Consider the following 25,074-nt stretch of genomic DNA (forward strand, 5'->3'; position numbering starts at 1 on the left):
TATACAAATCTTCTTACAGATGGTCTTGTTTGCTTGTTTGTATCAAACTGAGACTGTTACATAGCCTTAACACATTTCCAGAACAAAACCACGGCCACGGCCAGCCAGTAATCCGCAGTCTGGAGACACCTGGAGTCACAACAGTCCCATAAACAGTGGCATGACTGGTTTTTCTGTATGTGCACCTGCTGCAGATAATGGGACTGTCGTGACTGGAGACAGCTAATATGGCTATTATATACGTTCCTTCCTATGTATTCCTAATGATGTCTGAGTCATGGCTAACCACGCTAAGGGCAGTTAGCTAAGCCTCTTTAGCAACAACTAAAGCTATCTATCCATTAGGAAACTTGGCAAACAACCAATTGATACTGTATTCCCTGTCAATCTCTGAGACCATTTTTGTGCCCGGTTTCGTCGCTGGCTAATATCAGCTAACGGTTGAGGTTAAGTAGTTAAGCTGCTAAAGGAGGACATCAGAGGGGAACCCAGAAAACATTTTCTCCATAAAATATGATCCAGTGTTACCCAAATTGGTGAATAAACCTATAAAGGTGTGCTTTTGTATAGTGAGGCCTGGCCCCCTGAAACACCCCAGTCCACTCGGATGAACAGATGTGTTCTTCCATGTTCTGCTGCATCAAAATCTGGAAAGCGTTTCATTGGATGCAAATTTAGTTTTCAGTTTTTAATAATTTCCAGGAACTGTCAAACTCTGAAATACAATAAAATATATAAGAATATCTACAAAACAGCTTTTTTTCTAATGGTTGAGCCAGATACTGGCGTATAGATGACGTATAGCACAATACTTATAAACACTTGAATACTTGAAAACATTGGTTGTGACTTCATGGGAACTTTCAAATATAATCCATGGTTCTCACTGTCAATCGCTGAATGCTTCTACAGAGTGGATCAACTCTGCAGGACTTCTCAGGCTCTTTACAATGTACTCTGTGATATACTGTATCGCTGTATCAAGATATTTTGGGCAAAATGTCATTCAGTTCTTTGCCTTTTGAGAATGCTTGGCAGAAGAAAAGCCCTGAATATAAGTCCCAGCTTATATGGCAGGTGCAGAAGGATGTCTGGCATACCCGCTATGTCCTTTTCCCCTCACTCATCAAAAGGTCTAGAGTTACCATGGGAGTGAGAGCGAGAGAGGTGGGCAGACAAAATCATGGCCAAATAAAGCTGACTGAGTAAGACTGGCCACTAGCATCCTGTGTCCTGTTTTTTGTTTGAACAATGGATGCTAAAGACGGTCTATGAGCGTATGAACATCAGACTGGTACAGACCTGCAAAATTACCACTTGCCTTGGGTCTCTTCGTTTTGGACCCCCCCAGAGCGTCTCATTCTCCGTCAACTCAGACTGTTATGATATCCCACGGCAGAACATTTAGCAAGCGACAGCGCAAAGAGAAAGCAGCTTCGACCGAAAGGGAGGGCAGAGGCCTTCTTTCAAACGGGGACTTCCTCTCAGCACCATGCTAACAGGGGCTCCTCACAGAGGTCCCATTGTGCACAAGGGCCCCGTGGATCCCCCCCATACATGAAAGCAACACATGCCAGAGTTTCACCTCAGGAAAAGGCGGACAAATATTTCAGTCTGATTGAGCCACACTCTTAGAAAAATAAAGGATACTCTTGTAAGGGATAAAAAGGTATTTTGCCATTGGGGGGGCCTTTGCTCTCTCTTTCTTTCTGTGTCTGTGTGTGTGTGTGTGTGTGTGTGTGTGTGTGTGTGTGTAGAGTGTGAGAGGGTCGTGCATGTGTGTGGGGTGGGCGCACACTGCGAGTGACCAAAAGCAATCTGCTCTGGTCCAATCAGTCTCAGTGCCTACCTTCACACATAAGCGGCAGGGCACTCAGGTCTGCCAGAGCGCACAGACCTACACATACACACACACACATATACACACACACTCACCTTGCACATACTCACCCTCCCTCCCTCTTCAAGGCACCCTGCGCGACCTCTCACCATTGGCCAGGTCCCGGAGCCCTCAGCATCTCCATCACGGCTGAAGGGACCATTCGGGAAAGCAGGAGACAGAGGTAAGCGTTCTTGGTGCTATCTATCATGCTGGCTCAGTGGCTCTCCTGTACAGGGGGATTAGGCTCGACTTGCACCCTCCAAAAACACTGCTAGTCAGGGTTTGCATTGGAGCCACTTCTTGGCTAATTGGTTGGTGGTGCAGATGCTTTATTTTCACTCAGGGATTTGTTTTGGGAGCTTTGCAGGTGACTGAAGTGTGGATGTCTTTGTGGTCCTTTGGCATTCTTGGTTCTGTGGTTGTGATATACTGACTGGAAGTTTTTAAAATTCAGGTGTCCAACAGGTGTTTTTTTGGACTTGTAACAACCTTATTTAGCAGTTTTACCAGCTGCAGCATTGATTTCTTTTGATGCAATATCTAGTCAAGCAATCAAGATGAATTTTGCCTCTAGAGATCTTGATTATTTTTTTTTTACCATTTCTGCAAAAAAAATACCTCCCTCCAATTTCAGAAACTGTGACATGAATCTTATTTCTGTTCATATCATTTTCTCTCAAAACAGAATTATGTGCATGCATCTCTTTATTACTTCATTAAATTTTGGTCACCTGCTTGTTTGAATATTTTTGTGACACAAATATACAAGTCGCCAGCTTGTTCTGTGACACGTAGCAAAGGGACGCCTGTCAGGTTTGGTTATGGCTTTTGACGAAAAGAGGTAGAATCACTGGATATCAGGAATGCCCAACGCAGAGCCAAGCATAACACGGAGCTAGTCTAGAGGCTACACACACATACACAGTTTCCACACACTGTACACTGTGATGGCCTGTATAAAAGCACACCTCTGTCTTTAGTATAGTCCCTCTTTCAGTGTGCCCATTGCTGGATTTCATAGGCTCATGACAGAAAGTCTATTTCAGTTTGGGATGCTAACCAGTCACCTTTTTTCAACAGGGTGCACTCAGTTCATGTTGGACATCTCTATGAGATAATCGCAGGGTTGATTTGCATAATTAGTCTATCCCTCTGATATCAACAAAGATTAGATTCATAACTTAAATAACCTGTGAAAGTATGGAGGGTTTTTTTGTTTTATATCTGTCCTCATCCCAAAAATAGCAGCAGAGGTTTCTCAGTTTTCTCCCTCTGAAAGATAGGTGTGTTAAGACAGAGTGTGCATCTGTTAGAGGATGTGTCCTTCCAAGTGTGTGTGTGTGTGAATGTGTGTGAATGTGTACGAATGTGTACGTGTATGTACGTGTGTTTGCACCCTCACTGCTGAATGAAGCTTTTCCTTGCAGCCGTAACTTCACTGCCATCCTGTCCACAAACCTCGGAGGAATTTGGAGTTTGAGTGCTGAGACAGGCAGCGACCGGGCCTCATAAAGGCCCTCTGTAAAAGGGCGAGGGGTCGAGTTAGCTTAGAAACCTGTCTCTCCCCCTCTCTCTCTCTCTCTCTCTCTCTTACTCTCTCTCACTCAGTCTTTTCCTCACCCATCTAACCCTGAGGGCCAACATCTTGTCCACGTTTCTTCTCTTCTTCCCTTCCCTCGCTCTCCATTTCTCTGCCCCGGCCTGGAGGACTCTCTTCAAAACTCTTCTGTCTTTCTTCAACTTGACATCTTCTGAGTTGTAGCTACACCTGTTATTAGTGTGCAATGAAATTCCCAACTGACTGACAGATGACTGATTGATTCCTAAGCCTAATGTTAGTTGTGCTAGCTAATTAAGGTGTAATTAACATATGCTAATCTTATTAGCGCTTCCCACAGGGAAGTGCACTTATGAACTTGATCAACCTCACTAAGCTCAGCAGATTTGAGCTGCTGAGGAAATGAACAAGATTATGAACAGCAGCTATCTGGGTCAGGGCAGTGCAAAATAGATCTGCATTCAGTGAAAATCATACATGCTAATTTTAGATTCAAGTAGAAAAGGATCCCCTTGTCTGTGCCCTCACTGCCAAGAATTTTCTGCCAAAGCCTTTTTGGTGTGATTTGGGAACATAATTGAAGCCCTGGCCAAAAACTCAGGAATTCAAATGCAGCTTTGGCTTTGAGTTTTATTTGAAAAGAAGAAATCCCAAATCCCTTCTCCTTTAAGGATCCCGATGTGAAGTGGAGGGGTCTTGAATCAGCCTGAAGGGGTTTATTTTGCAATAATGACCTGTTCGCTGTATGTTATGCCGCTTATTACGGCTTATGCCTTATGGCTACGTACTTAGAATACTATAATTGACCAATCAAAACTGAGAATTTAACAAAGCCGTGTAATAGAGTACCTCAAGGCATTTCTTTGTAGGCCAGCCTGGAAGTTAGCATCACTCTGGCTCCCTCTACAAAAAGCCAGTGGGATTTTTCAGCTGGATTTTGTATTGTTGCAGTGAATAAACTCTGTGGTAAACAAAAGTTTAAGATACATTTTTTTGTTCAGTAAGATAATTTTCACAAATTAACACCTTTATAGTTTTGGAAATGCAATCGCTAGAAGTAAAAAGCTAACAATAGACTATAACGAACTACGCCATGTTCACATGACTCAGCATCACTACCACTAAGTGACTATTGTTTGGCCTGATGATGTTTAATGTCTGTAATAATCTCTGTAGTTTCAGTTAGCCACATAAAACATAGGAGTGGAATATTTAGTGACATATTTTATGTCACATAACAAAACATGAAAATGCCTTAAGCTTGTGTTAAGTACAGACCTTATTTCAGGCAAACCATTCAAAAAACCCATTGACTCATTCCTGCGGTTCTCATTAAATACATTTAGAACCATCACCAAAAACCATGAAAGCTGAGAGTAAATTTCATAGACATGTTTAGCCTGGCAAACTGGAGAAAATGTTCTCATGGTTCCTTATCACATCAACTCTGACTTCTGACCTTTGACACACCACAGGCAAGCACTGATTTGGGCCAAGATGGCTGCTCTCTGGAACAGTGAGCCTCTGGGGCAAGAGGCCCTCATATTTCGATCCCTCAAGCTGTCTGCACCTCAGTAATGAATTCACTGACCTTAGTGATGTGACCCAATGTCAGGCCCTGGTCTGCAGTACTGTAGACCAGTTATACAGTCAATATCATAAAGACATCCCTTGTTGAAGTATGCTTGTTTTTCAAAATTTGAAAACTCATCTTGTGACATTTTAATTTCCAGGCAACCTCCTACATATAATGTATTACAGAAACTTCCTAACTTGCAGATCCTAACTGTTTGGTAACTACAGTGTGGTAATTTAGGTTAGGACCTGATTTTGGGAGATTAAAAGCCATTACAGATGAACAGTTCTTAAGTCAATGTTCCTATCCTAACTGAAGATATATGTATTGCACAAGTATTGTAACTTTCAAAAATCCTAAAGTCTCCTAATTTTGGATAATGTCAAACTGTCCTAATTTCATTTTCCACCTGTAATAGTAGCTAACTCACTAAGTAACCAACAGTAATGTTCGCTATAGTTGCTAACAATAGTTACCAACTGTAACTAACGGTCTTGTTCATTATAGTAGCTAACGGTAGCCACTAACAGTGACTAACAGAAGTGTTTGCTAACTGTAACTAACAGTAGTGTTTGCTAATAGTGACTAAATGTAGTGTTCGCTAACAGCAGCTAAAGGTAGTGCTAGCTAACTATTTAATCTATATGGCTGCTCATATTTTAATCCAAATTGATGCTACCAGATACAGCAGAGACCGTCTGTTATCTTAGCCCACTCTTCTTTTTTTAGCATTGTTGTAAATTTCCGAAAAAGAACATCTTTGGATTTCTCTACAGATGTTACCAACACCTCTAACTCATCTGTTTTGAAGTTAAGTGTCATCTTTCCTTTGGCTTTTTTGTATGTTTCACTGTGTGTTTCAGTATGTTTCAATGATTGACAAAACAATGGTTACAAAATTGTTTAGCTCAATAAGAAACGTGGCGTCAGATTGCTAGGTAACTGACATAAAAGTTGATAAGCAATGTTGGATTAAGTATTTAGTATTTCCTAACCTGAGATAAGATAGGATGAAGTAAGATAAGAAAGGATTCCTGAAGTTAATTTACAATTTGCTTCTGTAATATCAGATTGAACCGTAATACAGCCCCTGTATTACATGCAAAATTGTAAATCTTTGAATGGACATTCCTCTGACTTTATATATCTCTGCCCATGTCAAGGTGGACTATGAGGATGCTCGTGCGGCTCGTGTTGGGACTCTTCGTCCTCAAAGCGGTGGTGGCCAGCCCCAGATTTTCCCGACAAGTGGACTTGGACACGTACGACAGTGCCAACTATGATGTGGATCTAGACAATTTAAATTTGGAGAACCAGGATATCTATGACTACGAAGATGGGCTGACAATTGATGATCCTCAGGTAAGAAACTGTATCAGTCAGTCAGTAAGCACATGAGAAACTGAAGAACTGTGAAACTCCGAGAACCCTTGTCTTTTTATAATGCAATTATTCTCTAGCATTATATAACATTTATCAGTTCAAGTAAATTCATTTTCTACCTATAATACATACTGTAGTGTGAAGTATATCTGTACTAGAAGATGCATATCTGTTTAGTTCTTGTCAGTTGTACAGTAAGGTTACCTTCGCCTACAATCTCAGGGATTTTTCATCTTTAAATTAGTTGTTAAACCCTTTTCAGTTAGTTTGGTACATAGTGTTGATAGTAGTTGTTAGTAGATAAAAAGTAATAATGGAATGTAAATAGTATTGTTAATAGTTTACCATTCATTTTGTTTACAGTGTGTTTGAGCATTTTGACAATCACCTCAGTGTCTTAGATAACCATTAGCAACATTAGCTTGCTAGCTAACATCGTTATCTTCAATCAAACTCAACAGAAAATCATCAAAAATATTGTGGCTCGTATTTCCACTATTCCAACAATCACCAGCTCTGGTTTGGTTGAAATAAAACCTTATTTCACAGAGTCTGATGTGAAAATATCAGGAGAGAAGTAAGAGAGAAGCACTGGGGAGAAACAGTGTCTACAGGCAGAATATTTTCATCCAACTCAATGATTTAAGGATTTATTTCAACCAAACCACAGTTTGTGATTGCTGAAATGGTCAAAAGATGAACTAAGATGTTTTTGATGAGTTTTATTTTGTGTCTATCAAGTTTGAATGAAGATGACGATGGTAGCTAGCTAGCTAACGTTGCTAACAGTTAACTAAGACATTGGCACTTTTATCAGTTAAAAGGTGTGACAGGGTCTGTTTTCTGCTGTAAACTGTATAACATATTGCTAAAGGACAGTGAAAACAAACATTTCAGTATGTTGTTCATGTTACCATGTGAAGCTGAGTGATTGCTGGAGAATACTTGTGGAAACAGGCAATGAATATAAATAATGTCACATCAACATGAAATACATCTCACATCTTAACACATGCAGGCTGTTACAGTTCCCAGAAGTCCCTATCACACAAATCACGGCGTTGACGGTGTATTATTCGTGAACTTGTTGGTTTTGCACTGAGGTCACCAGGTTCACGGAGCAGAGAGATGTCCCGCTGATACCAACTGGAAATTTGGAGAATAGGCAAACTTCTTTCCAGCTTTGTGCATTATTGCCGCTAAAATATTCCCCTTTTATTCCTTGGCCGGCCTCAATTTGAGTTACATGACCTAGAATCTAGTCGTGTTTATTGCATAGAATCAAAAGGAAAGAACAAATGTGGTGACACAGCACTGAACACATAGATGATTAATAAAATTACCATTATAAATTGATGTAGAAAAGGCACAAATCGGTGGATAAAAACCACCAGAATGCAGGAAAAGCATTGGGAGGAATCATGTTTAATATGTGTCCTGCCAAAGTTGAAACAAAACCTACACCCCTGATCAAACATTTTGTATTTTATTCTTCTTTTGGTGTGAAGATTGCAGAATGTATATGTAGCAGTGGCAGGTACAGAGGAAAGAAATCACATATGGAGCTTTATCTGCATGTTTTAGGACACTGAATGTAAGATATACAACCTGCTGTTACTCAAAATATGTTGAAGTGAGCAAAAAGACTGCTGTGCAATTCTTGGACTTACTTCTTTTCTTTTTCTACTCAAATTCTGCTGAACAGCTTTGAAAAGATGCATGGAGAACAGAGACAGAACGGGTTACAATCTGGCTGATGGATTCCAGAAGATCCTTTAAATCAGCTCACGTTGAGTGTGATGTGGCAAGCCTGCAGGGCACGCCGGCATGGCAAGCCTTTGCGAAATTTCATGTTGCCGTTTAAACCCCTTTGTAACGAGGAAATTAAGCCAAGCCGATGTCAGGATGGCACGAGGCAAATCGTCCACATCGGATTTTCAGCAGGCTTTCTCTGAGCCAGCGATCTAAGTTGAACCTGATGTGGATATAACTGCTGTTTTATCTAAGACCAAACCCACAATCGAATGCAGATTTAGCACATCAGACAAGATGTAGTGGAAGAAACGACACAAAGCAGTGAATTATTTTGTCATCCACCGTGGCAGAAAGGTACAGCCACATCCATTTTGCCTAATTTTGAAATGATTGAGTTCTGGTGCGCTAAGCTGTACAGCTGAGTGTTACACATGACAGTGTTCAGTGTGGGAAAGTTGTAATGTGTTGCAGGCGAGTGGCTTTGATAATGTCTCTCTGTCTAACAAGCCTGGATATGACACAGCACATTGCATAAGATTTTGTGGGAGTCTGTGGGAGCAGGAAGAGGAGAAACACGACAATTAGAGTTAGTAGAACACAAAGTTTTGCAGCACATTGTAACAATCTGTCATTTTGTTTTGTTGACAACAGATTTAAAAGGTGAGAAAGCAGATTCTCACATAGATTGGTTGCTTAATAAGAGTGAGGATTAAAGGGATTTTAGTCACACACATGATATGTCAGGGGAGAAATGAAGCGATGATGAGCTCCATGCCTCTGGAATGCTGACTCTTAGCTTTCCACATCCATCTGTTGGTATTTCTTTTCTTTCTCCTCAGGGCTTGTCTCTTTTGAAAGAAATAGAGGCTCATCTCCACTGTTATCCAAGCAAATCGTCCCCAGTCTGCTGCATTCAGAAGTCTCTGCATATACTGTAATCACTGACTTTACATTCATTTAGACGTCTTTTTGGTTTGACTAAGACATTCAGTTTGTCTTTCATCATTTTGTCTTGAGTCAAATCTTCGGAACCACTTAGTTTAGTTCATTTCAGCTGGAAATTTAAAGTCAAGATGAAGAAATAATGCATTTTTAACCCTTCTAGGTCAAATCCCTGCCAAATAATACATCAGTTTCTTTATATTCTTATATCATAATTCAATCAAGTTTTCTTCTTGTAAAACAAAATATGACATATCCTTACGTAGGCTTGATATCACAACATACTCCCATCAATCAATCGTAAATTTTTAGCAGCACAGAGCTAAGATCAATTTGCTAGCTAGCTAGCAATAGCACTGATTATGACATGCTCACTTTTCAACGTTCAAACGAAATTTCTCCCACCATGATGTCCACCCGACTATTCTGTTTCACTCTGAAATGTTCTCTCAAAATGCTGTTTCATCAGTCGAAGAAATTACCTCAGGTGTTATACTAATTTTTGCTGTCGTATGTGCTGTCGTTGTATTGGACCGTGTTATTCTATATTTTAAGTGTTTTGATTGCAACCCATATTACAGGGACTTTTGTCTCTGCATTTGTCTTGCCAAGTGTTAGATGAGAAGATAGATACCACTCTCATGTCTGTGCACTAAATACGAAGCCACAGCCAGCAGCCAGTTAGCTTAGCTTAGCATAAATCCAAAGGTAACAAAATTTGCTTTCCAGCATGTCTTAGTGTCATTAATTAACACGATATATTTGTTGTCACTTCCTGACATGTTCCTTCCTAGTTGGAGACACATAACTGTGGTAACCTGTGCCAACAATGAACTAAATTAAAAAATATATTACACCTAGCAAAGTGAGACCATATCTACATTTGAGTTGAAGTAGTATTGACATTGATTGCTGGCCACCTTCGTCTGTTATTTTGTTATTGGCACTACTGCAATGCATTGTGGGATATTTATGTTGGTGTAGTATCCAGTGAATGCATACTGTAATATTTCCTCGGAAATTTTATGCACCCCTTGTCCTGTTGGTTTCATACTGAGGTTTACAACATACTAAAAAGTCTCACGTACAGTTTTAGCGTACCAAATAGCATGTTAGTTTGGAATTTTGGATGCAGCCTATTTCTTGGTTGGGCGCAGTGACTTCCTGAAGTCTGCCACATAACGAGTGCAAACTCTTGGAAACTACTGCGGCCTCATTTTAAACAGACAGACTTGACTGTTATCATTTTCTCATCTAACTCTCAGCAAGAGAGCAAATAAGCATTTCCTAATATGTTGAACTGTTCCAGTGTGCAAGATTTACGAGGATTTATTGGCAGAATCTGAAATGGAATGTAATATTTATAAGTATTAGTATTAGTGTTACCATTATAAGACTGTGTTCTTGTTACTCTAATGAGCAGAGGGCTCGGATTGTCTTTCATGGAGTCCACCTTGCTGCACCGCTGCTGGGGTTGTCACGATGCCAGCATTTTAAACTTCGATACAACACTAGTATAACAAAAACAAGACTTGATACCTCATTCATTACCATGGCAAAAAGAAAAAAAAGTTCTTGGCACACAAAATAGGACAATATAGACTGAACTGACGACTTTAATTAGCACGTAGATATAGTATGGTATTCAGAAAGTACTGAATTATAAACACTTTGACAGCCTTAGCTTCTGCAGTAGCCCAGACAAACAGACAAAACAGCTTTTTGCATTTCGTGTGAGTTTATTGCAGCTGCTATAGGTTCTCCTACACTTCTGAATACGGACTATGACTGGCTCATTGCTATATGCCACTGAATCCTTCACACTGGTCCTTTAACATACACCGTGTAGAGATTCTGTTAGCCTTCACTGTGAGCTGGAGAGCCTTGTAAATCTGACTCAAATTGCCAGATGGCGTTTCATTGGACTCGAGACATTATATTGGCTAAATGAACTGTGACTTCCTGGTGTGACACATTTTTTTGTGGTGATCGATCCTTTAGCAAATCATTCTGTCATTTTGTTTGTTGTATGAAGGATGCAGCTGTGGAACCAGTGTGAGACTGTTCTTGAAAGATTAAGTCTCTGAAAATGATTTACGATGATTTAATGGTTTTGTAGCTAAAACTTTACTTACTTAACTGAATGCATCTACTCACTGATATACTTTATATTACAGTAGCACCGTAATATTTGACAATGCCTTGATGCTCACATTCACCATCTCTCCCTGTGCATTCTGTATTCCCATGCTGTTTCCAGAGCTTCTTTTTTTCAGTATTTTTGGTTGCCAGCCTTTCGCCTCTTCTTCCCCCCCGGGTGTATATGTTTGCTTTGGGGAAAGGGGGGAAATGAAGGGGAGAGCTGCAGCAAGCTAACTCTGTGCAAGACTTTTCAATGGCCTACCTTGTTTTATCCCAAACTGTGTCTCTGCCAAACTTAAAAATGCGACTTTCAGTGCTGGACATCTCTACATTGCTGCATTTAAAGTCTCTGCATAACTTTGAGTCAGTTATATATCTTGTAATCTATCACTTAAAGGCTGTACAGAGTTTAACTTGCATTATTGTACTGATATACATTCATTTTTGACGACTCTTGGTTTATTGGCATCTGATTCCTGCGGTTGAAAGTAGCTGAAAAGGCTAAAATATGGATTCTTGCTGCTACCATGTGAGTCTTGGTTCCACAAGGACCATTCCCTGTTTGGAGGGTTGAGTCAGCCTGGTTGGGCGTGATAGAGTGTCAGGTATTACCTGTGGCGGTGTGTGGAGGTTCATTGCCCTCGTCTGGAGAATGATAGAACTGCAGGTTTGATCAAACACCAAAACATCAAAGAGTTACTGCAATGACTGTAAATGCAATTATAATAGCAGATGGATATACCTGAACCTTTTAATGAGGGAACCAAAAAGAACGGTAATTCATAAAGTCTGGTTTAGCAGAGTCTTTTAAATTTATTTGTCTATGTAAGATGTAAATGCCAACCTACCTGCTAAACAAAGGTGCAGATCCTTTGTTTATAAAGTTATTTAATATTTTGAAATGAGGCAGAAGAGACGTTAACATGGTTGTGTGCTTCAGTCCTTCTACATGCCTTTTGCGGTTTGTGTGGTCCTTAATCTGACTCAAATCAGGTAGAGCATTAAGCACAATTCCTACTGTGAATGATCTGAAAACAGTTCCTGACTGAAAGTTACTTTCCTGCCAGTGTTATTTGTACATTTGTTGTTATAGAAAACTAATTTCATACACAGACGTACATTGAGAGAGTCCTCATGTTTCTACTACAAAATTGTCCTCTATAGCCTTTCATAGAGTTCGATCATTGCCGTCGCTCTTCTGGATACTTAAATCAGGATACTTTGCTGCCATCTTGTGGTCGAGATGGTGTAACTCAGGAGTGGCAAACTCATTTTAGTCCATGTGCCACATACTGCACAATTTGATCCCAGTTGGGCTGGGGCCAGTAAAATAACTGCATAATAACCTATAAATAACAGTAGTCATCTATGTATTTTGGAACTAAACAACAATATAGCTTCTTTTTTTCTTATGTATGATTCAAACATGATTTTAATTCTTTTAATTTACCACACATTTCTACTGAAGGGGAAAATAATGAGGAAGAAACTGAAATCATCCCCAGCCTGCTGATCTTTGAATGTGATCACAATAACATATTCATTGTTTTTTGTTTTGTTTTTTTCAGATTGTATATGGTCTTGAATTGATAATTGTTCTGCAATTTTGTACATTTTGCAACGTTATGCAGTGGACTGGAGTAGAACCTTTGGCCGTCGGTTTCTGGATGATGGGCTGATGATGCTGATCTTCTCATGGTTCTTGTTTTAGTCCTTGATACAGTGATATGACCTATTGTCACTGTTCTGGACACTTCTCCCATTGTTTGATTTCTTTCTTTCTTTGCCCTTTGACTGTTTAGAATCTAAGATAGTAAAGAGAAAGAAAGAACTGAGAGGTGATGAGATGCGCTAAAGAACAAATCTGACTGTAGCATTTCACCCATATATATAACATTTATATGCAGACATTCACTAGTTGAAACTAACATTGAGAAATGGACATTAATCAAAGAGAAAAACATCTGTTATGATGCTAAACGTTTTGCCTTGTATCCATTAATCCACCCTCCATTTCCAGTCATTCTGGCAAATGGAAATCATAAAAAGCATAAATTGCATGAACACAAAACCAGATTCATACACATCACTGTATTTGTCTTATAATGATCACAGAGGCCATAGATCATTTGTTTACTTATCACCACATCACTGCTTATAATAAAGGTAGATAAGATGAATAAAAGTTGCATAATGAATGAAGATGATTTTGCAAAGGATGAATAAGGAAGGTTGCTGATATAATATGAGTAGAGGCTTGTTTTTTATGTTGTCAGTGTGTCTATGCTGAGATGTCATATTTTCTGCCTTAGTGGGGTTACATTTGTGAGATTTGCTCTTTTTGTCCTCTTCTTGCACTCAAAACGGAATTACATAAATATAAGTTATTGAGTTATTATAGAGTTATTAAGTTTGATTGTTGAAATGATTGGGACATACAGTATGTTTAGAATGTTGTTAGTATCTTGCATACATAAATGCAAATTTCAGCTGCTGTCCAGGATACTTACTTGCTGCAGAAGTCTTGCTACACAACACACTGCTACCTTTCATTGAGTTGTCAAACATTTTGCATGTTGCCCTCCATGCAGGAGCGTGGATGGGGGAATGCGCTTACTGTGCAATATTTCTGTCATGCTCAAAAAACATTTAAGAGATGACAGACCACATACTGTACCTGAATGAATATGGGAGTGTTTTCTTTCTGATTGTTCGCTTTAAATCGGTGGGAATCAGTGGTTTTTAATGACCAGGTGCATTATGGAGTAGATCTGTTACCGTTAATACACTGGCCTCCAACTTTCAGTTCATTTCTTTGTTAGGGTGGCATCTTAAAGTTTACAAATCTTTAAAATTTGTAGGATGACTATTTTATTTTGGAATAAAGCAAAATGTCTGTATCTTCCTTTTATACAAAAATATCAGGATAAAGTTAGCTTATTTAGGATGAGCAAAAATGGAAGCAACACACAGCTGAGTGTTTTCATTAACTAGCTGTGGAGTTTTATTTCATGTACAGACTAAGATCATGCATGAATACACACAGTAGTAGCAGAAATGCAGCACTAATACTCAGACAATTTTGACTCACTGCTGCTGTCTTTCCCTCAGATAGAGATTGGAACACTGGCCCCACCCGACTATAACTACCCTGTACCCGAGGCCTCAATGGAAGAGCAAGAGCAAGAAGTGGAGGAAGAGGAGGAGGAGGAGGAAGAGGTTCCCCTAAAACCCCAGCTCATCCCTCAGGGTTCAGGAGGATCCGGAGTTCTCATGGGCCCTGACACACAGAAAGGTCTGAAAAAGCACACACATGTGGGTTTGCACACCCATAAACAGACAGCCCCTTGCTCTTCAGAGGTGTGGACTCATGTGCCACATGACTTGGACTCAGGTTTGATGACTTTAGACTCAACTTGACAAACTCAAAAGAGACTTGCAATTCAACTTGGAATTTATCACCAATGGCTCGTCACTTTACTTGGAGTTGAACCTTTTGACTTGATACCTTTTCCCAATCCCAAAAATTTAAAAGTATGATATTTCAAAAGTGTGCCCCGAATGCATTCATTTCTCTTAATTTCCTGAATCAACTAACATAAACAGTGTTCATACCCAGCAAATCAACACTTAATTCCCCAGATCGACTTTATTTGAACCAGTCTGACAGCACCCATGACATTACATTTGGACTTGACAATAGAGGTCTTCATGGAGACACTCAAACCCTAGAACCTAAGAGACAAGCTGTATGGGTTCAGATTTATGTTTTAAACCGTCAATTCCCGTTCTAGTACATATCTGGGTCTTTTTGGGCTAGAGAACAAATGTATGGACTGGGGACTCTGCTTGGAACTTGACCTTGGACTTGCCTGTCTTGACTTTGGACTTAAGCGCAGAGACCTTAGTCTCACCTCTGACTTGCAAAACAATGACTTGGTCACACCTCTGTTGCTCTTCCTTGGGCTTATGGAATTGTAAAAGAAGCATCACCCATAATGACAAAAACACCCAAAACAAATAAACACTAATTTATTCTCTAAAATCATCGTCGACATCTTCAACAATCATCTTTTCCATGTGCATGTCTTCCATTTAACTAGCTGTTGATGGTTAAATGTGTCACTGTGTCCATTTGTCACCAACTACTTAACCTAATCGTCATTGTGAGCTCCTAATTGATCCATTTCTGTTTCATCTGTCTGTTTATTAATACCTAATCTTGTCTCTAACAAGAGGTGGAGCTGCGTCTGACGCCCATTGACATCCTTCATGTCTCCGGAGATTTTGGGGGCTCCGTAGGGTCTGGGGCATCTGGAGCTTCTGGGGTCTCTGGGTCTGGAGGCTCAGGAGACCTACTGGTCTCTGGCGCCTCCGGGGGTTCTGGTGACATTGTCTTAATTTCCGGAGCTTCTGAGGAGCTCCTCACCTCTGGGGGATCTGGGGAGTTCTTGTTGTCTGGGGATATCTTGATATCTGGAGATATCTCAGGATCTGGGGACATTTCTGGAGCCTCGGGAGACCTTGGCTCTGGTGGGATTTCCATTGAATTCCCCCTGGGCTCTGGAGGGTCTGGGGACCAGTCTGGTTCTGGGTTCTCTGGAGATCTCTCGATCTCAGGGGCCTCCGGAAGCTCTGGGGAGTCCGGGGACTCAGGGATAACATTGATATCTGGAGGTCAGTACTATAAAAGAGAAGATGCCTGTTAGTAAGGCTTGTGGGAACTCAATCTCTTGATCTGTGTAGCAATAACCTGTCTTACTCCATGTGATTTATGTTGATTTACTGTCTTAAATTCCATTTAACTGTGTTAAATGTTGATTTTTTGTGCTTACTCTTACATATTTGTTCTACTGTGTGCCATTGTATTTGTGCTACTCATACCCATGCTTCTCCTAACCTCATGTCTCATCTTAAATGTGAGTGTGATTAATTGATTAATGGGTTGATTGATTGTCCATGTCACCCCTCACCCTCCAAATTTCATGTCTCCTAACCCCAACCCTTGACTCTAACAAGAGGAGGAGCTCATTCGCGAGACTATCCCCAGCGAGGCATCAGGTGCTTCTGGGGAGTTCTCAGGAGCTTCAGGAACCTCAGGGGCCTCTGGAGACTTCTCTGGAGCCTCTGGGGCTTCTGGTGTCTCTGGCTCTGGAGACGCAGAGGTCCCTGAGGTAACTCTGGTCCCTGACATTGATAAAGGTCAGTATCTAATCAAGACTTGTGTGAGATATGTCCATACCTCACACACCAACAAGTGAAGACTTCGAACAAGGTGCCAGTGCTGATGCTGAGCCAGGGAGCCAATAAATCCGTATAGTCCGATTCATCCGGTGAATCAGCCTTGACAGCTTTGGTTTTCCCTTACCTGCCTGCAGCATCACTGAACTTGGTTGGAGACCAGCAGCTTTAAAGGTTACCTGTGGATTTTAAACACTCGTAGCGCTATGGAGCATTCTGATATAACTGATGTTATCACAGTATCTACGTTAGCCTCCACCAAGACAAATGTTTTCTATGCACTGGCTCGCACCACCTCTGGTGCGGACACAAATGGACAGCTTGGAGCCTTGCAAGATGGATTCTCATGTGATCTTGTGGTCTCGCAAATGCAGCCGCTTCGCAAGGTAAATATGAGCCCACTATATGAAAAAAACTAAATGAGGACCATTATTTTTATGGTGGGTTCCCATTTTTTATATCGTCCACAAGTCCACATATGCATGCATGTGTCCCCAAAGCAGCTCTCCACTCTGCCCTATGAAGAATACACGTGATTGTATTTTTGACAGATGTCACATCGAGTTTCAAAGAGCAGATCAGGTGGAGCAAGAAGACAGATGCAGAAACAGCACAGCATCTGGACAGTTTTCAAAATAATGGACCCATGCACACTGGGGTAGAAGCACAAACATCAAGGGAAAATGACCAAATCAAAAAAAATCTGAAGAAGTCAACAAAATCAGGCAGGTGGCGGGCAAATCAGTGGATCAAGAGGTGGCATGCCCACCTTTGTTTGTTTACAAGAAACTCCACAGAGCATCTTTAATGTTGAGCCGATGGTGTAAGATTTATTGTGGGAACTGGCTCCAGCACTGGCACCTTGTCTGCTGAAAAGGGATGGTAGCATTACCTGAGCAATTATAGAGTTATCCACCATGGGGGTATCCATAAAAAGTGTTTTTTGTTATTTGTTAATGAGCATTTTGTTTGTAACTACTCAGCAGATCATGTTTCATGTTATTAACACAAAAATGCCATTTTCATTTAACTTCCATTCATCAGTTAAATGTCCTAAACACCTGGTTAACACTGCTAATATACTGTATGAAACTCATCACTGCGGCAAACAGTGGGCCACTGATTGCCAGATGTCCTGTTCCATGTCCATACTGATCTAACCTGTTTCTTTAACACCTAATCTTGTCTCTAACAAGAGGAGGGGCTGCTTCCGACTACACCAGAAACCCCTCAGGAGGGTACTGGCGGTGTAGAAGGGTCAGTGGGCTCTGCTGAGCCCGATGAGCCTGATGAGCCTGTGGTTGACAGGACAGGTCAGTATTGAACAACACAGTCAGGCACTGAATTCAGAGAAGCATGATAAAAAAAAATAAATCTAATTTCCCTTTGAAACTTGTGATATCCTGAATATGAATTTGACTGACTTTTTGCCCTGGAATAGGGATGCATGATCATATCTGCACGTCATATGTATTGGCAGATAAAGGCTTTAAAATGAAAGATCAGTATCAGCCCAAAATGAACATTTTTGATGATAAAATCATGTTTTAATTTACTCCTTCTAAGTCCTGCCTCTTTTTACTCCAATAACAACTGAGCAAAGGAGGAACCTCAGTCAACTTTCTCCTATCGTGTTTCCTGTACTTAGATATACTTTTTAGGACTTGTAGGGTTTTTTTGAGTGTTAAGGCTGATTTCATTAGCCACCAACTGTCCTCTGAAATACATTCTACCTCTTACTTTGTCATGTTTAATTCCCTCCCTCCCCTCCTCTCCTGCTTCTTATCCATGTGCTCCAGGTATGCCCACTTGCTTGCTGTGCACGTGCCTTGGTGGTTCGGTCTACTGTGATGACTTGAAGCTGGATAATGTTCCACCTCTTCCCAAAGACACCACTCACTTCTACGCCCGCTACAACAGAATCACCAAGATCAACAAGTCCGACTTCGCCTCCATGAGTATGTTTCCTGTTTGAATGAAAATGTATGAATGTTAGACCAGGCAGCAAATACAAAGGTGAATGTCGGGCATTTAATCGTACCCTTAGCTTTGACTGATGCTGGAGTGAGCTGTCGCAAATATCAGAGCGTGTTTTTTCATCCCCTTCCAGACAAGTTGAAGAGGATCGACTTAACTGCCAACGAGATTAAGTCCATCGACGACAAAGCATTTTTGGGTCTGCCTGAGCTGGAGGAGCTGGTGATTCGAGAAAACCACATCTCACAGCTGCCTGCCCTCCCAGAGACCATGAGCCTGATTGATGCCAGCCATAACAACATTGGCACCAAGGGCATTCACAATGAGGCATTCAAGGTACATACACCTTCAGTACTTACAGATACACTATCAAGCTCAACCCATAAAGACCGATATATTGGTGGATATTAGCTTGTTGCTGATGTATTGTAACACGTATACAACATAGCACCAGTTCCCAACCCGGGGCTCCAACACCCACTAGTGGTCGCCATAAGGCCTTCTTGATTTTAAGGGGTGTAAGAAAACTTTTTAAAAGTGTAGATAATTATTTAAGATATTTTTTTTTTAATTTCACATGATAAGGGCAAGGTAAATCTATATTCAGAGAGTCTTTATTCTCTGCTAAACAACCTCATCCTGCATTGGAAAAGTTTGCAGTTAAAACAACCAAACAGCTGGTAGAACAACAGCCAACCATCAGGGAGAAGAAAACACTGAATTTGTCAGAAAAGAACCATATTAAATATATATTCTTGTCTGGCTTCCTTTAGTCCTGCAATACAGCAATGCTTTAGTGCATTTAATACTGGATTGCACACTTCTGTTTCACCTTTATACATAATTTTAACATACTCATGATGTCATGACAAAAGAATGTGCTTTCTTAATAATTCTGTCATAATAGTGGCATCTAAAGGTTTTTTTCTCTTTTCTCATTGTCTTCAGGATATGACTAGCCTGCTGTACCTGTACCTAACAGACAACCATCTTGATTACATCCCTGTGCCTCTACCAGACAGCCTGCGATCTCTACACCTACAGGTACATCTGCTCTGGACTCATGTCTCATCGCTCCCCACCGCTGGTGAACACTGAAAGTGACATTTCAAAGCATAATTCAGGTTCTTTGCATCTCTAGGGTTAAAACTCTTTACAGTGACTAAAAAGGTCCTTTGGAATAATAACTGATTACAGGTTCTGCACATCCACACAGGTATTTTCATTTATTTGGTCAGATTTGGTCTGATTAAACTTCACAAACTAGTGAGAATGAATGCAACCAGCAGCCATATTGATCAAGAAAACATGTTAAGTTGAAATACTCACTTCTCTGACACAGCCACAGTGTGCCGCCTTTGAAACCTGACAGTTTTTTCTTATTCAGAATTCATGGCACGATTCTATTCTCATCTATAATGATCCAATTTCCCCATCATGGTAATTAGTTAGTAAGGGTAGTTAATATGCATGGAGATAATATCTCATTACGTATCCTCCTCTCTCTCCTGTTGCAGCGTAACAATATTCAAATGATGCACGAGGACACGTTCTGCAACCTGCAAGACTTCAACTACATCAGGAACGCACTGGAGGACATCCGTCTGGACGGCAACCCCATCAACCTCAGCAGGACCCCGCAGGCTTACGTCTGCCTGCCCCGTATACCCATCGGGGATCTCATTTAACCACACAGACACATACCTACACTCTTGCACACTGACTCCCACAAATACAACCACGTGCACACATCTTTGTACATATTGACACAGACAAACACACACACACACACAGACATGCATACCATTTATCACCTCCTCAAACAATCAATTAATTACAATAACATGTTTCATAAATGCTGCTGATGTAAACTACCAATCAGTAAAATTCTGTGTGGAAATTTATGTTTCATAAACATCCACAATCAATGGTGATCAAGCACATATACACTACTCTACTGCAACTTCTTCCTGTTGTTCAGCTCTTTATGCAAGGTATAACACAAAAACACACACCAAAATGCATGTACACACACACACAAATACACAACATTCACACAAGAACTTTCTCAAAAGCCAAACTGTTCTGCAACTTGATTAGGAGTAAACAATAATAGGTGGCATTCGGAGAAATCAGTTTATTAAAAACCCTCAAATGGCATGTATGTTTCTGTTTAGTGTCTGTTCATGACTGGCAAGAGAAAACAACCAGTAATATTGTTTAAATATGTTTGTTTTGTAAAAATAAAAAATAATAATATTAATATTAATGACAGATCTAACACTTTTTCGAAATGTATACTAGCATAAACTTATTGAAGCTGGAGCTTAATGAAAGGTAAATTGAGTATCTAATGCAATAAAAGACGCATTTAAACACAATCATTTGTTGTAAAGTCTGTACTGTAATATAAAAATATATATTCTGAAAAAAAATAAGATTTTTTACATGAACTGCAATATTTGGTATATTACATTTCAAATGTTTTAACCATGCACAATAGCCTAAAGCAAAGACTCTAATGTCTAGAGTCGATCAGATAAAGACTATTGTTTGATTTGGGAGGGGGGGTTGTTGATTTTGATTGTGGATGGGGTTAAGAATAATGCTAATAGCTTGCTATTGTGTGCTCTGTATGGAATAACCACAAGTGAATAAAGTTGTTTTGAAGACCTCTCCGAACTAGGAGTGGCTCAACGTTTTCATTGACAACTTAAAGGTCAGTACACACAAATATATCAGCCAAATACTTTTTTGTTTTGTTACCATTTCTCATGAGTTTGAAGTAAAAGATCCAAGACTTCTATTTATACAAAAGGTTTAATTCTCTCATTTTTTTTGTTCAGAAACATGTTAAAATCAGTGTTAGTGAGCACTTCTCCTGCCATAATCCATCCACCTGACAAGTGTGGCATATAGAGATGCTGATTAAACAGCATGATTATTGCACAGGTGTTCCTTGGACTGGTCACAATAAAAGGACACTCTAAAATGTGCAGCTTTATCTTTAAAAAAAGACATTTATTAGGCGCTGAACTATGGCAATTTCACATAGGACTACAGATACCATATTTTTCCCTGCAGGGCAAAGTCATGACCCACCCTATTCTGCATCTGAGTGAATAATTGTTATATTAATCAAATAATTAAAAATATCTTTAGAATCATCAATAAATTAGTCATTAGTCATTTAAATCGTTAAGTGCAGTCCTAAATACCAGGGTAAACCAATACGAGGCTGGTTGGAGAGGGTCATGACTTTGCCCTCCTGGGAAAAAATGTGAAAGTCATAGTTCAGTGCCTGCGAAATGTATTTTTTCCAAGATCAACCTGCACATTTTAGAGTGGCCTTTTATTGTGACCAGTCCACACCTGTGCCATAACCATGCTGTTTAATCATGTCACCCCTGTCAGGAGGATGGATTATCTTGGCGAAGAAGTCCTCACTAACACAGATTTTAGCGAAGTTGTGAATAAAATTTGAGAGAAATAAACATTTTGTGTGCACAGAAAAGTAAAATGTACTTGTATTCATGAAAACAAAAGTGTTGTATTTATATTTTTGTTGAGTGTATAGAGTGCAGATGCTGCCATCGTAGAAAGGTCTTAAAAATGTTTGGAAAGTGCAAAAAACCCATGAATCAAAAACTGTCAATAAGCTTTTCAAACAAGTTGAGGAACCGCTCCCTCCTGTCCGTAATATCCGATTCTTTCTCCTTGCTTCTGTCCTCCGTGACCCCCTCAGTCCTTTCTTTGGGTCCAAAGAGTCTCTCCAGCCTGGCTTTCTCTCGCTCCAGAGCCAGCCGTTCCCTGCTCAAAGCATCTCTGTCCTGTTCCACCTTCGCTCTCTCCCTCTCCATCACCACCTTTTCTCTCTCTATGGTCGCCTTCTCTCGCTCCAGCGAGGCTCGGTCCCGGTCCAGAGCGGCGATCTCCCTGTCTAGCACCGCCCTCTCCCTCTGCAGTACCATCCGCTCCCTCTCCATCACCCGCTTCTCCCTTTCCATCACCTGTCTTTCGAAGTTGATAATGTTCCTCTCTTGGTCCACCTCTTGCATGATGCAATCTATTTCCTGGCTTCCCTCTTGCACCGCCTCCTCCTCGCCATCTTCATCTCCGTTCAGGGAAACCTCGATCTCTGGGTCGCCCACTAATGGAGCTGCACTGGAGTTTATCTCCATGGATACCTTCCTCTTCTTGGGGTTGGGTAAGAAATCGTCATCGTTTTTGTCAGTGGGGAAGGTCTTGAGGATGGGGGCGCTGCCTACCAGCCGGCCCTCGATGGCGTCGTCCATCAGACTGAAGTAAGGCCACGCTTCAGGGAACACTTTCACCCCATCTGGAGGGTTCTTTAGTTCCTGAAGAAGCAGAAAGAGGGCAATGAATCAAGAAGGAAAGTCGTCAAAATGGTCAATAAAGTTATTTTCTTTTTTGAAAAATATACCTTATATCTTTTCTTCATGTTTTCCCATTTTTTGGATGCTTGATGATGGGTCATCTTGTGTTGCAAGTCCATATGTCTCAGGATGGCTCTGAAAATATAATCATCTTAAAAGCACATTAAAAAAAAAGACACACGAGCTGAATCTTTTAACTTGCTTACGTACCTCCATGCCCACATGGAAGTATTCCTCTTTCCAGAGAAGAGGTAATTATTTGAAACCCTCAGCTTAACAAAGTCCTCAATTTCCTTTGAATTCACTATGAGAGGGAGAGACAGAGGAAAAAAAGAAGTTAGCTATAAATTTAATACATACATTTAATACCAGTTGCTATGCAGTGAGTGTGCAGACTGCCTACATAGCCTCTGTAAAAAAGGTTTACACAACTGGTTCCCAACCTAGGGGTCCAAACCCCCACTAGGGGTCGCCAAAGCTTCACATAATATTACAAGGTCATCCTGAGGTGTAAGAAATCTTTTGTTAAAGGCCTATATCTCATTCACTTCTGTACTAAATGAACTAAATGCAATTATTTCTAATGTTTAGATTATTATTGTGTAAAATAAAAAAGAAAAATCAGAATAAGGGCACAGTAAAGACCTTAACACAAGCTATAATCACAGAGCCTTCACTCTCTACACAACAACCTTGTTCTAGATTAAAAAAAAAAAAAACATAATATGGACATATCTGCACAATAACTTCAGTTTATCAGTTGTTCTGTACTATTATTGTTGTGCATTGGATATAATATGAAATCCATAAATAAATCACTTAGGCAAAGGTCTTTACAGTTCACCAAATGATAAAAAGGGTCTACTTTAATAAGGAAAAGAGTGAGAACTACTGGTTCTCAAAATACTCGTAGGATGAGATGCTGTTAATTTCTCAGCTGAATTAAAAAAGGAAAAATCTTTATTGAACAATCTGTCACTTACATTATGACAGCACAAAAACATCATAACAACTATAACATGCATGTTCTTCTCGAATAAAATGAATAGGCTGACAATCTGATGACATTTATTAAAACAGATGTTAAGTTGTTTACTCTTAATTCTTACAGAATTCACATCAGTTATCAATATCCACAAATGTTGATAAGAATGTGTTGGTAGGACATATAGTCCATATTATCACACTGATGTTTGTTTTTCTGTATTATCAATAATAAGTACAAATACTGTACTGTTTTACATATTATTATTATTATTATTTCATATTGATCGGAACCTTTAGGTGAACTTCACGTCAGGTGTCAGATCATAACTGAATAAAAACTGTTAGTTCCTGATTGTTGTCTCGTGGTTTCGTTTGGGTTTATTTAGACAAATATTAGCCCACACAACAGATATAACCTACATCACCAATGAAGGTCGGCTGAAAAATGGGGGTTAATAACGTTCACTATTTATTTTTGAACGGCAGCGTGCTTATTGAGAACTTTCACCGTGGAGCCCACTTGCTAGGTGCCCTAAGTTAGCTAACTCCTGTTGTGAGTTACGTTAGCTATTTTGATTAAAAACGTGCCATTTCTTTCTGACTTGACTTACTTTTATATGTGAACTCCAAAGGGTTGATTTTATCATAAGTGGTGTTGGTGTAGGCGTGATCCTGGAGCTCCATTTTTATTGTCTTCCGTTCTTCCTTTTAGTCTATTTACTTAGTGCCCTTCGTACAAGGAAAAGACGTTTAGTTCCTCTTTAAGAAGAACCCTATCTTCTTCTTCTCGTGCTTTTAACAGTAGGGTCCAGATCCGCAAAAGATCTCGCGAGATTGATCAACCAACAACATGATTTTTCCTTGACTCTAACCAGTAGGTGTTATTTTTTGTCCACAACCCTAAACATGTCTTAAACACACCGTTGTCATAACATTGCAAAACATAATTAGTTTGTACAACGTACACAATGACGGAAGAAATCGTACAAATCTCGCGAGAGCTTCACAAATACTCTTCTTAAGCGGACCGCAGAGCGCTTTACCGCCACCTGTAGACGTGGAGGCGCCAATGCAAACGGATCACTATCGCCATCTAGTGCTGTGGAGGTTAAGCACACTAAAATAAAAAAAAATGTAGTTTCTTTATTTATTTCTTTATTTGTTTCTTTCTTTAGTTTATTTATTAATCTGTATGTATATAAGCAATCTATTATTTTACAAAACAATGTACCAG

The 25,074-nt window shown here is 40.0% G+C and overlaps 2 protein-coding genes across 2 annotated transcripts; one reads left to right on the forward strand and one right to left on the reverse strand.

Annotated features, from left to right (window-relative positions):
• Positions 1–1,910: 1,910 nt before the first annotated feature.
• epyc (epiphycan) lies at positions 1,911–21,138 on the forward strand. The gene is made up of 10 exons (XM_084711081.1): positions 1,911–2,063; positions 6,180–6,378; positions 14,350–14,533; positions 15,475–15,915; positions 16,258–16,440; positions 17,676–17,792; positions 18,279–18,437; positions 18,590–18,792; positions 19,405–19,500; positions 19,974–21,138. The coding sequence occupies exons 2-10, from the start codon at positions 6,187–6,189 to the stop codon at positions 20,142–20,144; spliced, it is 1,746 nt and encodes a 581-aa protein (XP_084567207.1). The 5' UTR covers positions 1,911–2,063; positions 6,180–6,186; the 3' UTR covers positions 20,145–21,138.
• LOC146306888 (uncharacterized) lies at positions 20,570–24,608 on the reverse strand. Its single transcript, XM_084711083.1, has 4 exons — positions 24,452–24,608; positions 23,064–23,157; positions 22,901–22,988; positions 20,570–22,814 (listed from the first exon to the last, which is right to left on the reverse strand). Exons 1-4 carry the CDS (start codon positions 24,522–24,524, stop codon positions 22,098–22,100), a joined length of 972 nt encoding a protein of 323 aa, XP_084567209.1. The 5' UTR covers positions 24,525–24,608; the 3' UTR covers positions 20,570–22,097.
• Positions 24,609–25,074: the final 466 nt, after the last annotated feature.

This window comes from Lutjanus erythropterus, chromosome 22 (genome assembly GCF_056507025.1).
Source record: "Lutjanus erythropterus isolate fLutEry1 chromosome 22, fLutEry1.hap2, whole genome shotgun sequence".
In the NCBI taxonomy this organism is placed as follows: domain Eukaryota; kingdom Metazoa; phylum Chordata; class Actinopteri; order Lutjaniformes; family Lutjanidae; genus Lutjanus; species Lutjanus erythropterus.

What these genes read in the sequence shown, in the direction of transcription:
- epyc (XM_084711081.1), top strand. Translation starts at nt 6,187, where the DNA reads ATGAGGATGCTCGTGCGGCTCGTGTTGGGACTCTTCGTCCTCAAAGCG. An exon ending in GTCCGACTTCGCCTCCATGA is followed by an intron (nt 18,438 to 18,589) that starts GTATGTTTCCTG and finishes ATCCCCTTCCAG; the next exon opens with ACAAGTTGAAGAGGATCGAC. An exon ending in TGCGATCTCTACACCTACAG is followed by an intron (nt 19,501 to 19,973) that starts GTACATCTGCTC and finishes CTCCTGTTGCAG; the next exon opens with CGTAACAATATTCAAATGAT.
- LOC146306888 (XM_084711083.1), bottom strand. Translation starts at nt 24,524, where the DNA reads ATGGAGCTCCAGGATCACGCCTACACCAACACCACTTATGATAAAATC. An exon ending in TTTGGAGTTCACATATAAAA is followed by an intron (nt 23,158 to 24,451) that starts GTAAGTCAAGTC and finishes TCCCTCTCATAG; the next exon opens with TGAATTCAAAGGAAATTGAG. An exon ending in ACTTCCATGTGGGCATGGAG is followed by an intron (nt 22,989 to 23,063) that starts GTACGTAAGCAA and finishes TTATATTTTCAG; the next exon opens with AGCCATCCTGAGACATATGG.